Genomic DNA, 15,000 nt, shown 5'->3' with positions numbered 1-15,000 from the left:
GAGGTGGGGACTCGAGTCACATGACTTGGACTCGAGTCACATGACTTGGACTCGAGTCACATGACTTGGACTAGAGTCACATGACTTGGACTCGAGTCACAGTTTTAATTGCTTGAGATCAAGGTTATTATAGTTTTGCATTTTTCATTAGTTTTTATTTTTATTTCGTTTTGACTTTTTGTTTTCAATTTCAGTTTAGTTTTAATTCGTTTTTAAAGCGGGTTTGCTAGTTTAGTTTTTATTTTTTGAAAATGCTTAGTTTTAGTTTAGTTTTTATTAGTTTCAGTGTTAGTTTTAGTCTTTTTTTGTAATATGGGGTATTTGTCAGGGGCGAGATTCAAAAAGATCAGAAGAAGTATTGTGTAATAAAAACGCAACAAAACATCATACCATTTAAAAAAATGTATTCACTTAGGACAGATGAACAACCGTCCACAAAAGACAACTATAAAAGATGTGTGTCAGTCAGTGTGTTTGTGTCATTAACCAGAAAAATTCAACTGGACACAACAACAACAACAACAACAACAACAACAACAGTACATAAAGCTGGGCGTTCTCCCTTACCTGGTCACGGTCAGCTAGGTTAACCTTCTTGTGCGAGCTTTTCAAACGGACTTTTAGATTCGTGGGATTTTTCCCCTTGAGAAATGTTCCACGTGTTTTATCACCTTCCACTGCAAGGCTCTTATCTGAGACAGTCATATTCAGATATTCATATTCAAAGTAATCCCAAATGAGACTCTGCCGCTTTCTCCCGACTTTCACCGCCATGATGCCAGGCGAGGGGCGTGGCCTAAAACTGCCACAGCTAAAACACTAGGCTTATGTATGAAATAAATTGACAAAGACGAAAACTAAAGACATTTTCTCTATAATTTTAGTTTATTTTAGTTAGTTTTGTAAACACACAGTTTCAGTCAGTTATCGTTTTTTTGTAAAGCCTCGTTTTTATTTTCATTTCAGTCAACAAAAATGTTTTTTCACACCTAGTTTTCGTTATTTCATTAGTTGGGTTCTGGTGACTTGGGACTTTGACTTGTACTTTGATGACTTGAAAAAACCAAACCTGAGCTTCTGCTGCAGGAGAGTTTCATTTATTCACACACACACACACACACACACACACACACACACACACACACTGTTCTCTAGTGGATATTTGTGTATGTGCATGCATAGGTGCAGCGCATTTCCAAGAGTGTGCATCATGCATCATGCATGTGTTAGGGTGTGTGTGCATGCATGAGTGTATATATGTGTGTGTGTGTGTGTGTGTGTGGGTGTGTTCTTCTGATAGTGAGGGGGGGAACAGTCAGCTCTTTAACTCGTGACAACATGCCAGCCTCAAGGCAGGAACCCCTGTGTGTGTGTGTGTGTGTGTGTGTGTGTGTGTGTGTGCGTGTTGCAGCAGCAGACAGGGTGAGTGGGTTCACAGTTTGATATTATAGAGGTTTTGAACAAAATCTGAATGAAGAAAATGATGACTGAAACAGGGAAAAGCAAAACAGAAGTGCAAACCATCAGCAGACTCTTCACATCAGACTGAAGAGCAGCTTCTTCCACATGAGCTTAAAGAGGGAAAAAAGCAAAAAGCGTCCTGAGGTTCGGTTTGAGTCGACCGATCTGTTCTGAACGGCTTTTCTTACGTACTGAGCCGTCTTTCCGCAGGTTTCAGAGAGCAGAGGAGCTTGTGATCCTTCAGCTGCAGCGAAAACATGGAAATCACCCGAACCCGAACCCGAACCGGAGTTAAGAGCTTTTCCCCCGACAGTGACGATGTGTACAAACAGATTTAGACTGCAGGTATCCATCAGAAAGTTCTGTGTCGTGAAATTTCAGGTTGCAGACTTTTGTTACATTTCTAGTCAGGAGCCCTGGTTAGAACAGACACACACACACACACACACACACACACACACACACACCCCTCCCCCCCTCAGCAGTGTCAGTGTTAACAGTGTGTGTTGTGCTGCGTGTTGCGACCTGTGGAGCCTCTATCAGTCTGACAGCAGAGTCACACACTCTACTGGAAACTGGGTCAACACACACACACACACACACACACACACACACACACACACATATATACACACACACACACACACAGTGTTTGGTTACTACACACACATACTCTCTCACATGTTACTATTGCTACGACACACATTGTGTTCTTTGGCCTGGCTTTTCCTCTCTGACTGACTGACTGGTTGACTGACTGACTGACTGGTTGACTGACTGGTTGACTGACTGACTGACTGGTTGACTGACTGGTTGACTGACTGACTGGTTGACTGACTGGTTGTCTTGTTGCCCCCCCCCCCCCCCCCCTCCATTGTATCTCATGTGGAAACCTGTGAACATGCAGAGTCTGTTTCAGTCTGTTCTGTTTGAATAGAGAGTGTGAGAGTTACAGTTCACTGGGTTATCTCCTATCTGCAGTGCTCAGGCACTGTGTGTGTGTGTGTGTGTGTGTGTGTGTGTGTGTGCACAGATCTATTGAGTCATACTTGCTGGCTGCAAACCAGGACAGGGGAACTGAGCTGGGATCAGTTTTCCTGTTAGTTTGAGTTAGTTTCTGTTCAGAAGTTGCAGAAATTGTGGCTGTTATAATGGGGGGGAGGGGGGGGGGGTGTCTGACTGCACCACACCCCTGCACACACACACACACACACACACGAATTAATGCACCACACCCACGCATGTGCAACCACACACAAACATGTATATACATATTCATGCATGCACATACACATTTATACATATACAGTATATACACACACACATGCTCATGTATGTATATGAATACACACACTCATGTACACACACACACACACACACACACACACACACACACCCGTGCAGCGTCCTGCAGCCGGGGTTCCTCCCTGCCCTGAGGAATGCTATGAATCATGGGAACTGAAAGGAATGCTATGAATCATGGGAACACGGGCCAATAAATTGCAGAGTCAACATATTTTCTTCTTCTTCTTCTTCTTCTTCTTCTTCGTGGTGGAAGTGAAACCAGCAGAGAGTCCACAGCGTTCCTGAAATAAAACTACGGCTCGGGGACCAAAAATGGGTCGCAGGGTCGTTCCTGCTGGGTCCTACAGGATGACAGTTAAAGTCACACTGAAATGAAATTTTTTCGGCTTTTCAGCTCATTCTAACTATCATACACCTTGTGTGTCATTGACAATTTATAAATAAATAAAATAATGACAAAAAAATATTTTCTCATTACTTTACTTCCTGGAAAACGGAACATCTTTAGTGGTGACATCATCGTGTACCAGGAGGCGACATAAAAATTCCAACTAATAAAACATCACAGATTTTTGAACAGTCCCGCCCCTCTGCCCCTCCCATCCAATAGAACTCCCTCTCTCTCCCTAACTGATCTCCTATTGGTTCAGATTTTTGAATGATCCCTCCCTGTGCTATGTCCCGCCCCAACATCCTGTTTCAACAGGAAATACATCGCATTAAGGAAGCGAGATGCTCAACATGCCGTTTCATTGTGACTTTAAGGTTCAAGAAACTCTCCAGAAGAGACTTTGTACCGATGGAGAACTTCAACATAGATGAACCAACTGTTCAGACAATTATGACTGAAACAAACCTTTATTTATTTCTGAGGGAAAACCACGGGCAAACCATCAACAGAGTGACTCCAGGTTTCTGTGAGTTAAATTTTAAACTATTAAAGACCTTTTTAATGCCAGATCACAGAAAATGTAAGACCAGTTTCATCCACAAATAAGATTAAAGAGTAAAAAAAAAGCAAAAAGCGTCCTGAGGTTCAGTCGAGGTCAGTCGGCAGAGTTCAGCTGGACTGACAGATCAATCATTTTCTGACACACTGAGCCGTCTTTTAGGAGTAGAAACTTGTCGTTCATGTAAATAAAACTGAATGGATTTTTGTGAAATGAAGGCAAGTGAGATGTGTTGATTCTTCCTACATCATATTTCAAAATCAAAGCCACATGCTTGTTATATTGCTGATATGAACCTCCATACACTGACAGAGGAAAGTCACCTAAAGGGTTAATGGAAATGACGTCAACTTCGGCTCCCTATTGTCAGTAATTACAGCATTGAATATATATAATATAATAAATAGCATTACAGCCACTTTTGGCTAATTTTGGTTAAGAAAAGAGATTTAGTTCCAGGAGTGACGCCTCTCCACCTCTCCAGCTCTGGTTGGATTTGGATTCTTGTTGAGTTCAGCAGGAGACTGTTCAGTCCTGCGAGGCGTTGTGTGTGTGTGTGTGTGTGTGTGTGTGTGTGTGTGTGTGTGTGTGTGCATGCCAGCATTCCTTTGTGCCTCTGCTGTGATCTCTGTTTGACGACCTTTGACCCCGTCTGCTCCCCTAACAGGATGGAAATGCAGATGGATGGAGAAAAAAAGGGGGGAGGAGTTTAGGATTGAGAAGAGAAGGAGAGAGAGAAGAGGATGAATGAAGGAGGGGAGAGCTGGGGTGTGTGTGTGTGTGTGTGTGTGTGTGTGTGTGTGTGGGGGGGGGGGTCTGTAGATCTGTAACACTGAGGATAGAAGGAGAGGAAAGGATGGAGGAAAATAGCTAGAGCACTTAGTGATGGGAGGGGGCGGAGCCAATCGAACTAGTCTTAATAATATTCCTAAGTAAAACTGACTGTTAGACTCCATAAATTTAAAGATTTTTCTAAACCTAATTTGAACGAAGACGGGCTTTAACAAAGATATGTTGAGGAAGCTTAATAATAGAGAGTAAAGAAGAGGAGACGGAGAAAGAGAGAGATGGTGTGGAAAGAGACAATCAGAATCAGAAATACTTTATTGATCCCCGAGGGGAAATTGGGTTTCGTTGCAGTTGCTCACAGAAATATATATAGGCATAGAGAAATTATAAGAAAAATAGAAATAAGAAAATAAATATAAAAATATGTAGAATATGTGCATTATACTATAATAAAATAAAAGTATGTAAAGTATGTGCATTATAAAAATATGTGCAAATAAAAATATGTAAAGTATGTGCATTATACTACAATATATAACAACAATAATGTAGAAATAAGACAAATAAGAAATTTGTGGGTGGGTGTGGGGGAGGAGGAGTAGGAGGAAATCCTTTCACTCCTGCTCTTTTCCTTCCCCTTTGTTTTAAATTATTACACAAAATTATTACCGGAATCAGTATTGCACAGTTTAAGATATAAGTTATAAATTATGGGGTTTTTAATCTGCTGACAGGGGTGAAATAAGTCCAAGGTCCAGTCTATTGAGTCTACTGAGTCAGAGTGTCTGACACTCTGAGGGAGGAGTTGAAAAGTCTGATGGCCACCGGCAGGACTGACTTCCTGTGGCGCTCTGCGGTGCGTCTCGCTGGAATGAGTCTCACACTGAATGTGTTCCTGTGCTTGGCCGGCGCGTCGCGGCGTGGGCGGGAGGCCGTCCAGGGTGACACGTCACTTGGACAGCATCCTCCTCTCTGACTCCGCCGCCAGAGAGTCCGGCTCCACCCCCGCAACGCCACTGGCCTTGCGGATCGGTTTGTTGAGTCTGAGAGACGATGGCGAGGGAGAGGAAGGCACGTTTCCATGGCAACATATGTAAAAACGCCATGGTAACCACTGATGATGATTATGTTATGTAGGAGGCGGTGTTTTGTTTTTTTATTCAGTCCCCATCTTTGTCCCTCAGCCTCGCTGCGGTGTTTCTGCACTGCTCTTCCCACAGATCACCTGTCAATCAAACGGTGTGGGCGGAGCTTGGGCTTCCTGTTGATGCAGTTGGAGTTTCTCTTCTCTCTGTTCAGCCCTGGTGGCTATCATCTCTGCAAAACGAAATGTGTTATGTGGAGACACTGACAGAAATAACTCCATATGTCCAGAAAACAGAACTTAACTCGCAGGAAAACGGCGTGAATAAAATGAATATACAGTTTGTCCTCAATGGGCTTCCGTACAGAGTGGACTGGCAACCTCAGACAGAATCCACCAGCGTCTCTCCGTCTCTCTCTGACTTCCTGCTGCAGGCTGGCACAACAGGAAGTGAGAAGACAGAGACGCTTTACGACCTTCTTCCTTCCTTCCTTCCTTTCTCACTTTTCCTTACCGAGGGAAACTCAGTGTGTGAGGTGCAGGAGGTCGAGGCAGACATGAAAGCTCGGAAAAAGCTTTTTTATTTTTTTTTTATTTTTTTTTAGAGGATCCAAACTGTTACTGAACTCACTGATTCCACCGCCGGCTCTACTGCCGACTCCTAAAAACTAAAGAGGTTTTAGTGAGGAACCTTCTGGGCTTCCTCAGGGGAACTAAAGCATGAAGCGTGTAGAAAAGGACAAAGTGTTCCCAAGAAGACAGACTACTAGAAAAATACAGGAGTCTTGACTTGAGATCTTGTGTTTGTGTAAATGACTTAGATTGAAAGTGATGAGATTTGTTCCAGCGGACGACTGAATTTAAATTCTGTTTTCTGAATTTGTATGGAATGATTGAATTTATTGAAGTTGAAACGGATTATAGAAATCAAACTCATGATGCTCTTACCAAGTTTTTATCCTATTAAAACCATATTGCATTGAAAAGTCCTAGATATTTAGTTTTCTTTAAGATATTAAATTGATACTGGACTCTTGATTTGTTCTGACTTGACTTGCTGTTCTACATTTAGACTTGAGACTTCACTTGAGACTTGTGCCTCACGACTTGAGACCGACTTGGGACAGTTGGGAAAGTTGACAGCTCTGCACTGAAATGAAACATGACTATTTGTCTCTTGTAATGTTGGTGATCCAGGAAGTGAAGCTTCTTCTACTGTTGATCTTTCTGTAAGTCGGTGTGGAAAAGAGCAGCAGCAGAAATGCCTGAAAATGCAGAATGTAAGGAAAAGGTGAAAGGTCAGGAAAAGTGCAGTAACTCTGTGATTGAACTGAACGTGGCCCTCGTCTCCTCTGCCTCAGCTGCTGTTGATCTTACAGAGGTTCTGTCCGGGCTGCGTTCCAATATATATTCTGTTGGTGTTGATTTAAGTAGGAGTGTCTTTCTATTCATCCTAGTTCTGCGTCCGGCCTGTAACACAGTATTTACCGGTCCTCGTGTATGTTTCACACAACCAAGAAAAATAAAAATTGATCGATGAGACGCTGTAGCTCAATAAAACAGAACGATCCCTTAGGAATAAAACGGTATAAACAGTCCAGGCATCGAGATAAAACGACAGGAAAACATAAAAACAGATGAAGCAATGAGGATAAAATGAACAAAAGGCAAAGATGACAGAAAGGCTTTATGATAAAAGTAAGTTTTGAGATTTAAAAGATGACACGGACTCTGCCAGCCTGGTTTATATCTGTATAATGCTTTATATATGTTTCTGTTTTGTGAAGAAAATCATCCTCTGAAGTGAATTTCAGTCAGTCTTCAGTGCTGAGTCGACGTCTCACTCTCATGTTGGAGCTGCTGTTCTTCATTTGCATGCTGAGCGTTCGTTATTCCAACAAGTCTGACATGGAAATGTGTGGAGGCAGAGACTCTCTCCCTCTCTTTCTCTCTATCTCTCTATCTCTCTCTCCACCTGTCTCTCTTTCTACACCTGTCTCTCTGTCTTTACACCTGTCTGTCTCTCTCTGTCTCTCTCTGTCTCTCTCTCTCTCCCTCTCTCTCTGTTCCCCTCTTTCTTTCTACCTTTACACCTGTCTGTCTCTCTCGGTCTCTCTCTGTTTCTCTCTGTCTCTCTCTCTCTCTCTCTTTCTCTCTATCTCTCTCTACCTTTACACCTGTCTGTCTCTCTCTGTTTCTCTCTATCTCTCTCCCTCTCTCTCTCTCTTTCTCTCTATCTATCTCTCTCCCTCTCTCTCTCTTCCCCTTTCTCTCTCTACCTTTACACCTGTCTGTCTCTCTCTGTCTCTCTGTTTCTCTCTGTCTCTCTCTCTCTTTCTTCACCTGTCTCTCTCTCTTTACACCTGTCTGTCTCTCTCTGTCCCTCTCTCTCTCTCTCTCTCTCTCTCTCTCTCTCTCTCTCTCTCTGTCAATTCAATTCAATTCAACAAGCTTTATTGACATGACAGTTGTGTAACAGTATTGCCAAAGCAAATGTTCACTGATAGTGCTCATCCATAAAAATGAAAGAAAGGTAAAGCGTACATACTGCAGCTGTGCACTGAGAGAAAAATCTTTCCCCGATTTGGGAATTTTTGATACTTTTTCCTGTTTCATTTGATTAAAGCACACCAAGTGAACGTCTCTCTCTCTCTCTCTCTCTCTCTCCCTCTCTCTCTCTCTCTCTCTCCAGGTATTTGTTGGAACAGGATTTTCCGGGGATGCGGATCGGTCCGGAGCCGACCACAGACGGTTTCATCGCGGTGATGTACGGCGAGAACGAGGGCGTCGTCCCCGGCAACGCTCTGGTGGTCGACCCCAAGAAACCCTTCAGGAAGCTCAACGCCTTCGGCAACGCCTTCCTCAACAGGTACACACACACACACACACACACACACACACACACACACACACACACACACACACACACCTCAATCTCATCTCAAAAGGAACAAGAGAGGGAAATAAAGGAACAAACCAAACAGTGAAGATGACAAGCTGTGCTGCTGCTGCATTGGGAAACAGTTGAAATGACAATATGAAGCCGGGGGCCAGTTGCATAAAGATAGACCTGGTCTTAGACTTAAATGTGACCTTAAGTCAAACTTGCTATAGACACTTATACTTACCTGTTCCTACTACTTCTTGATTGTCAGGGTTAGATCTCTAATGTGTTGTTTCTGTCACTAGAGACTCGCTCTCTTCTTCAGGTGTTTCCAAAAACCAGAGATTTAGCATCTTTTATGAAACAGCTTCAGTATTTAAACGTCCCACTCGGACAGTTAGGCCGACTCGTTGCCATAACAACAAAGTTCTTAACTCAAGATTAGCCGGCGGGGAGGAGGCTAACTCTCCTACCTCAACATAAGTCAGCCGTAATATTTAAGTAACAGACAGTCTTAGTTAGCCTAGTCCTACCTGAGAATCTAAGACCAGTCTAAAGCCTGATTTATGGTAGGGCGCTCGACACCTTTGATAAGTGTCGCTCGACACTTATCAAAGTAAGTGAATCAGAAAATAAAGAGCCGCGCGACATTTGTAATTTATGCTTCGGTGAAAGTTTTCAGTCGTCTCCATGGTAACCAGACGCTATCCTAACGTTAAACTTCCATGATACAGAATAATCTTCTCGACCACCGAGTGGTTATTGTTTAGCCTACTGTAACATTTTCGTCTGACCAATAAAGACAGCAGGGATAGTAAACATAGCCTGCCTGTCCCGTAGATTTTTCCACCGACGTTTGCAGTCCAACATACTGATATTCAGGGTATCGGCAATCTCTTTCCACAACGTTAATGCCATCTGCGCATCTTTGTATTCTTTCATTGAAGAATCACACAGGTGGCGATACTGTCTAACTTGTTCTGCCAGTCTTTCATCTATACCCTCCATATTTGCTACGAGCTAAACTAATTAAACTAGTTAATTAAGCAAGGACAAAAAAGTTACAGACCAAAATATCAGTAAGGACGTTCAGTTCAGTGAAAACTACAATCTCCATGGCGACGTTAGTGTGACGCAATGTGACTACCCAATCACATTGCGCGACAAAATGTGACGGTGTCCGCGACATAACAAAATTCTCCAGGTGCGCGACATGAAAGGAAAGTGTTGAGAGACACTTTTTTCTGTTGAAAATACGTCATTTCTGTCAAGCGACACTTATCAAAGGTGTCGAGCGCCCTACCATAAACCAGGCTTAAGGCTTAAACTAGCTTTATGCAAATTCATACCTTCTGTCAACCTGTCAGAAATCTGTCAATCATTGGAATCCTTTCAAGCCGAACCTAGCTGCCAGTAACCAGCAGGCGTGTGTCCTGGTTAACTTGTCTCTGTGAGGAAAGTGGCTTCACTCGGAGACTCCTGTCTGTTTGAAGGGGGACGGTCTGTATCTAAAGTTCTGACAGACAGATAATAATTTGCATTACATGTTTCCAAAAACAGATGAATTGTTAACGGCATGAAGTGTTAAAGTCTGTTCTAAAGGACGCTGTTGTCTCTTTTTTCCTCTTGCTGATGCTGAACGCAGCTCCATCCACTGCTGCACCAAGCAGTCAGATTAGACATTCAAGACAAATCTGGTTTACGGCTCCCATCATGCATCTGTCACTGTATCACCTGTCAGCAGTGATGTCATCATGCAGTCCGCAGTAGGGAGCTGAAAGTTAAATATCTGACAGTATCATGTTATTAAATTATTTCGAATATATTAATAACACGGTTGCCGGCTGTTGATATTGCTCCGACCTGCATCAGTTGTCGTAAATAGCAAAGCTCTGCTGCTGCGTAAACCTGAAAGTCCGATTGGTGGATTTTCTTTATGATTTGCACACAAAGGTGTCGATTGGCCAGTTTCGCTGACGAGCCGCCATCTTTAACGTTACGGATTTTCCCATTCAAAACTGAAGTGGCTTTAATCCTGTTTTTTATCTGTTGTATTCTTATCTGAATCCTTTTTCTTCACTGCTGCATGAGCCGGTTTCCCCTCCGGCATCATTAGTCTAATATTTCATCGTGCAACATTTTGAAATAATCGGTGAAATTCAACAGTGTGTCATGCGGGAACAGACACCCGGTCTGCTGAAGTGATCGATGGCACCCAGAGGTGTCCCGGGGAGGAGTGAGTCGGTCCGTCCTGATGGCGGAGGATTTATCTCACTTCCCTTTTGTAAGCATGTTGAAGTCTTCCCAGCTGATCGGAGCTGTTGTTCCATGATGAATCGTGTTTTAACGGCGTAAAGACGTTTCTCTGGCCTCTCTGCTTTATTTACGCAGAATACAGTAGAGCGACCTGAGAAATGGGGCAGACGGAGGGACGAGACAGAGGTCTGGAACCAGATCTGAACTGAATTCTGTCTGAATACGTTTTTGGTTCACAGAGAATCCGCAGAGCTCCACCCAGCGGAGCGACCCGGACCCTTTAACCTGAACTCCTTAAAGGATAATAACCCGGGTCTTAAGATGTTTTCCTAGTTTCTGCCATCATGACGATTGATTGTGTTCGAAATTTCGTCGCTTACTTCACCGTAGAGCTTCGTGTTCCTCCGGTTCACGCCCAGTCTCCAACAGTCGAACCCAAAAAGTGATTAAAACACCTTTCAACACTGCAGTGGGACTTCCTGCATCCAATTTTCTGACTGTCCACTGCCTGAAACTTGCATATATTGCGATATTAGATATGTTATTTTATCTAGCTGGCAAATAGACAGCTCATGTACTCTGATGCTGCGTTCAAGTCTTATTGCATGTTCTGTAAATACGAACCGCCGACTGGGAAAAAAGCGCAACCTACTAGTGCTGATTACAAGTCGGACATGTGGGGATTTTTTGCGTCTCGTTGTCTCCCGCCTGCGTCACAAATTGCGCAAATGTGTCTGTAAAGGCAATCCACTGATGAAAATCTAAACTATCAGCTGTATTCACACTCAGGAAGATAAAGGTGCGAACTGGAACCGAAAATGGTTCTTTGGAGTGATGCTGTAGAAGAACCACAAAGAACCTTTCAGACCAGGATCCACTGTTCCTTTACTTCCCTGCTGCCAAGACCCCTCTCTGCTTACACACACACACACACACACACACACACACACACACACACACACACACACACACACAGCGTGGCACCTCTTGACACTCCTGTCACCGCTTTCCCCAAACACACACACTCTGGGAAGTGACTCCCTCACCCCCGACTGACATGACCTCTCCACATGTAAACACACACACACACACACACACACACACACACACACTTCGGGCTGTCAGATACCACAGAGTTAGTTAGCGGGGTTTAAATATAGCTGAAAAACACGCTGGTCAAACGTATTTCCTCTGTCCAGAAATATTTCTGAGCGGGGCAACAAGGAAATGGAAGGACAGTTGGTCCTCGAGGGGTGTGTGTGTGTGTGTGTGTGTGTGTGTGTGTGTGTGTGTGTGTGTGCCTACATGTGGCCAAAGACATTCCTTTAACCAGGAATCCCATCTCGCCCCATGCGAAGGAGGAACCTTCTACAATAAGTCATTGTTTCCAGGGGGAAGTGTGTGTGCGTCACCCTGTCAGGACCGCAGGCGGTTTGTTTTTTCCCTCTGCCAGCCGGCCGCGCCGCTGCACTGATCAGTTTATAGCTGCTATAGTCTGTCAGCTAAATTTAACTTTTAATGACAGGGAATGGTGGGGAGGACACACACTCACACACACACACTCACACACACACACACACACACCAAATGCTATTGTTAGAGTATGTGTATACAGTGGATATCAAAAGTGTACACACCCTTTCAAATTTGCTTACCATACCCAAAAGAAAGTGGAGAAAACGTTGTGTAGACTTGTTGTCATTTTATGTGTAGAGGCTTTCAGGTGATGTAGCCTAGCCCCGCCCCCTCTGGCGGCCATCTTGGAGGTCCTCAGCTCTGTGAACAGCTGACTGTGTTTCTGTCGTCTCAACAGAATTGAACAGACGGTTAATTTCTGTCTGTTTCTGACAGAACTGATCATTTCATCACTGATCCATCTGATTGATTTAGTGTTTAGATAATGTCAGCTTGTTAGCTAGCTAACCATAGCATCTGGTCAGCTAACATCACTGTCTTGTTGTTAACACATCTGATTAGCACACTAGCTAACGTAGCTAGTAGCAGCTAGCGTTAGCATGTTCACATTAACATCAGTGTGTTTGCCGGCTAGTTAGCTAGCTAACAGTTTGTTCAGGTTAACTGAGCTGACTCTTCTCAAGCTACAACTCAGAGTGTTTTGGAGTAGAGACTAGGGCTAAAGACAAGACAGTTTACTGTGTCACAGTAACCAAATCCACCTTATCACACTATTCACTTTTACTGAGAACGTTACTGAATGGATCTACAGCCACACCACAACAAGCTGACTCAGCTGCTCTCTGCTTCTAGCTGCTTCATACAGATTTACACTTTATTAACTAACACACAGTTCTACAGATTTACACTTTATTAACTAACACACAGTTCTACAGATTTACACTTTATTAACTAACACACAGTTCTACAGATTTACACTTTATTAACTAACACACAGTTCTACATGTTCCTCCATCATGAGACTCAGCTGCTGGGAGGAGATTGGTGACACAACTGTAAAGCCTTTATACTGTAGGCTATATATAAACACATAGTACATAAATTACATACATGTGTCATATCTTTCCTGTGACAGAAGAGTCCAGACTGCTTCAGCTCCCTCTGGTTTAAACAGCCTGGATCCTTCCTGACTGAAACAATAGTGTGAGCGAGGCCAGCACACAGATATGGATATTAAATCATCACTTATCTGCAGTGTTTTGATCTGTGAGGTAGCTTTCACAACAACACGCTCAACTGGAACATGACGTAATGCTGGTGTTATGTATTCCACCTGAAGGAGACATGCTGCGACTAACACTGTGTGTGTGTGTGTGTGTGTGTGTGTGTGTGTGTGTGTCCAGGTTCATCTGCTCCCAGATGCCCAATCAGGTTCTCCAGAGCATCAGCATTATCGACACTCCTGGCATCTTGTCTGGAGAGAAACAACGAATCAGCAGAGGTACGAGCACTGTGTGTGTGTGTGTGTGTGTGTGTGTGTGTGTGTGTGTGTGTGATGATAGACAGCATCCATAATTCTCCACCCTTGTCCTTCTGTCTTCCTGTGTCTTCCATAGTTTCGGTTTAGACTGATATCTGGTCTGATATTTACCTTTTATTAAAATCAGATCTGCTCCAGTCTGATATGATGCAGTTTGATTGATTACATATTCATCGCTGAATTGATCAATACTACACTAGTTGTCTATTGGAAGAGCTGAACCTGAATGTATTCTAATGAGACATTTTGATCACATACAGTATACTGTTATTCTTCTTTTCTTATAATCCTGGGTTTCAGTGGAGTTTCCATGTCCCATGTTGGTCTAAATTCTGTTTCAGGGGCTTTTCCAGAGAAAATTCAGAGAGAGAAACTCAATACTTGCAATTTTTGGAATATTTTGGAATGGAAATAGTGGAGTTTAGAAATCCTGAGCATCGCCTCTTGGCAGCTCCAGTCCAGAAACATTGGTGTTGGCCTCAGAAACCCGTATCAGTCAACTGTATACATGCAGACACAGCCATTAAAGAGAAACCCTGATAGCTCAGTTAGAAACCTTTATTTTTCCTTGTCCCATCTGGGATGGTGGGGGGTGGGGGGGTGGGGGGGGGGGGTTGATTTGGTTCTCCAGTCACCTTAAAACAGCTTGTTAGCATTGTTAGCGTTACTCTCTGAAATCCTCTTTGAGAAGCCTGTTGTTAGCCGTTGGTTTGAGTGATGCAACATGTAATATATTTATTTAGTTTCGTTTATGGAGGCTTTTATCCAAAGTACTTCATGTTTGATGCATTATGGTATATGCTGTGTAGTATGTATATGTATACAGTATGATGTAGTATGGTATATAGTGATGTGATAAAGGCCTTTATAAATAAACTTGACACTTTTACCGTTGTTACACTACCAGTCAAAAGTTTGGACACACGTATTTTTCTTATTTTTTACTATTTTCCACATTTCAGAATAACAGTAAAGACTCAAAACTATGAAATAACACAAACTGAATTATGCAGTGACCAAAAAAGTGTTAAACAAATCAAAACTATCTTATATTTTAGATTCTTTGCCTTGAATGGAAAGGCAAAGGCTTTGGAAACAAATTCATACATAGGATCAACTTCACTATTTATATTTGACTAAGAAATTAATTTCAAGCATTTAAGCAGAAGACTGTAGATCGGAATGGCTTTAAGAGAATGAGAAACACAGAATATTCAGTCCGGAGTCAGACGGCTGACTGAAGCTTTAGTGCCTTGCTCCACCCGTTGAGCCGCTCAGGGAGTCGAACCCCCGACCCCGGCAGTGTTATAGGAAC

At 43.0% G+C, this 15,000-nt stretch overlaps 1 protein-coding gene across 1 annotated transcript in view; it reads left to right on the top strand.

The window, feature by feature from the left end:
* The window catches only part of ehd4 (EH-domain containing 4), a 47,609-nt gene that overhangs the window by 3,208 nt on the left and 29,401 nt on the right, over nt 1–15,000 (top strand). Inside the window, 2 exon segments of the mRNA XM_078282344.1 lie at nt 8,282–8,458; nt 13,549–13,646. Of these exon segments, the coding sequence (XP_078138470.1) occupies nt 8,282–8,458; nt 13,549–13,646 (275 nt within the window).

Source organism: Centroberyx gerrardi, unplaced genomic scaffold (assembly GCF_048128805.1).
Source record: "Centroberyx gerrardi isolate f3 unplaced genomic scaffold, fCenGer3.hap1.cur.20231027 Scaffold_82, whole genome shotgun sequence".
Classification (NCBI taxonomy): domain Eukaryota; kingdom Metazoa; phylum Chordata; class Actinopteri; order Beryciformes; family Berycidae; genus Centroberyx; species Centroberyx gerrardi.
Note: the sequence above shows the minus strand (reverse complement) of the source record. Positions and strands in the feature narration are given on the sequence as shown.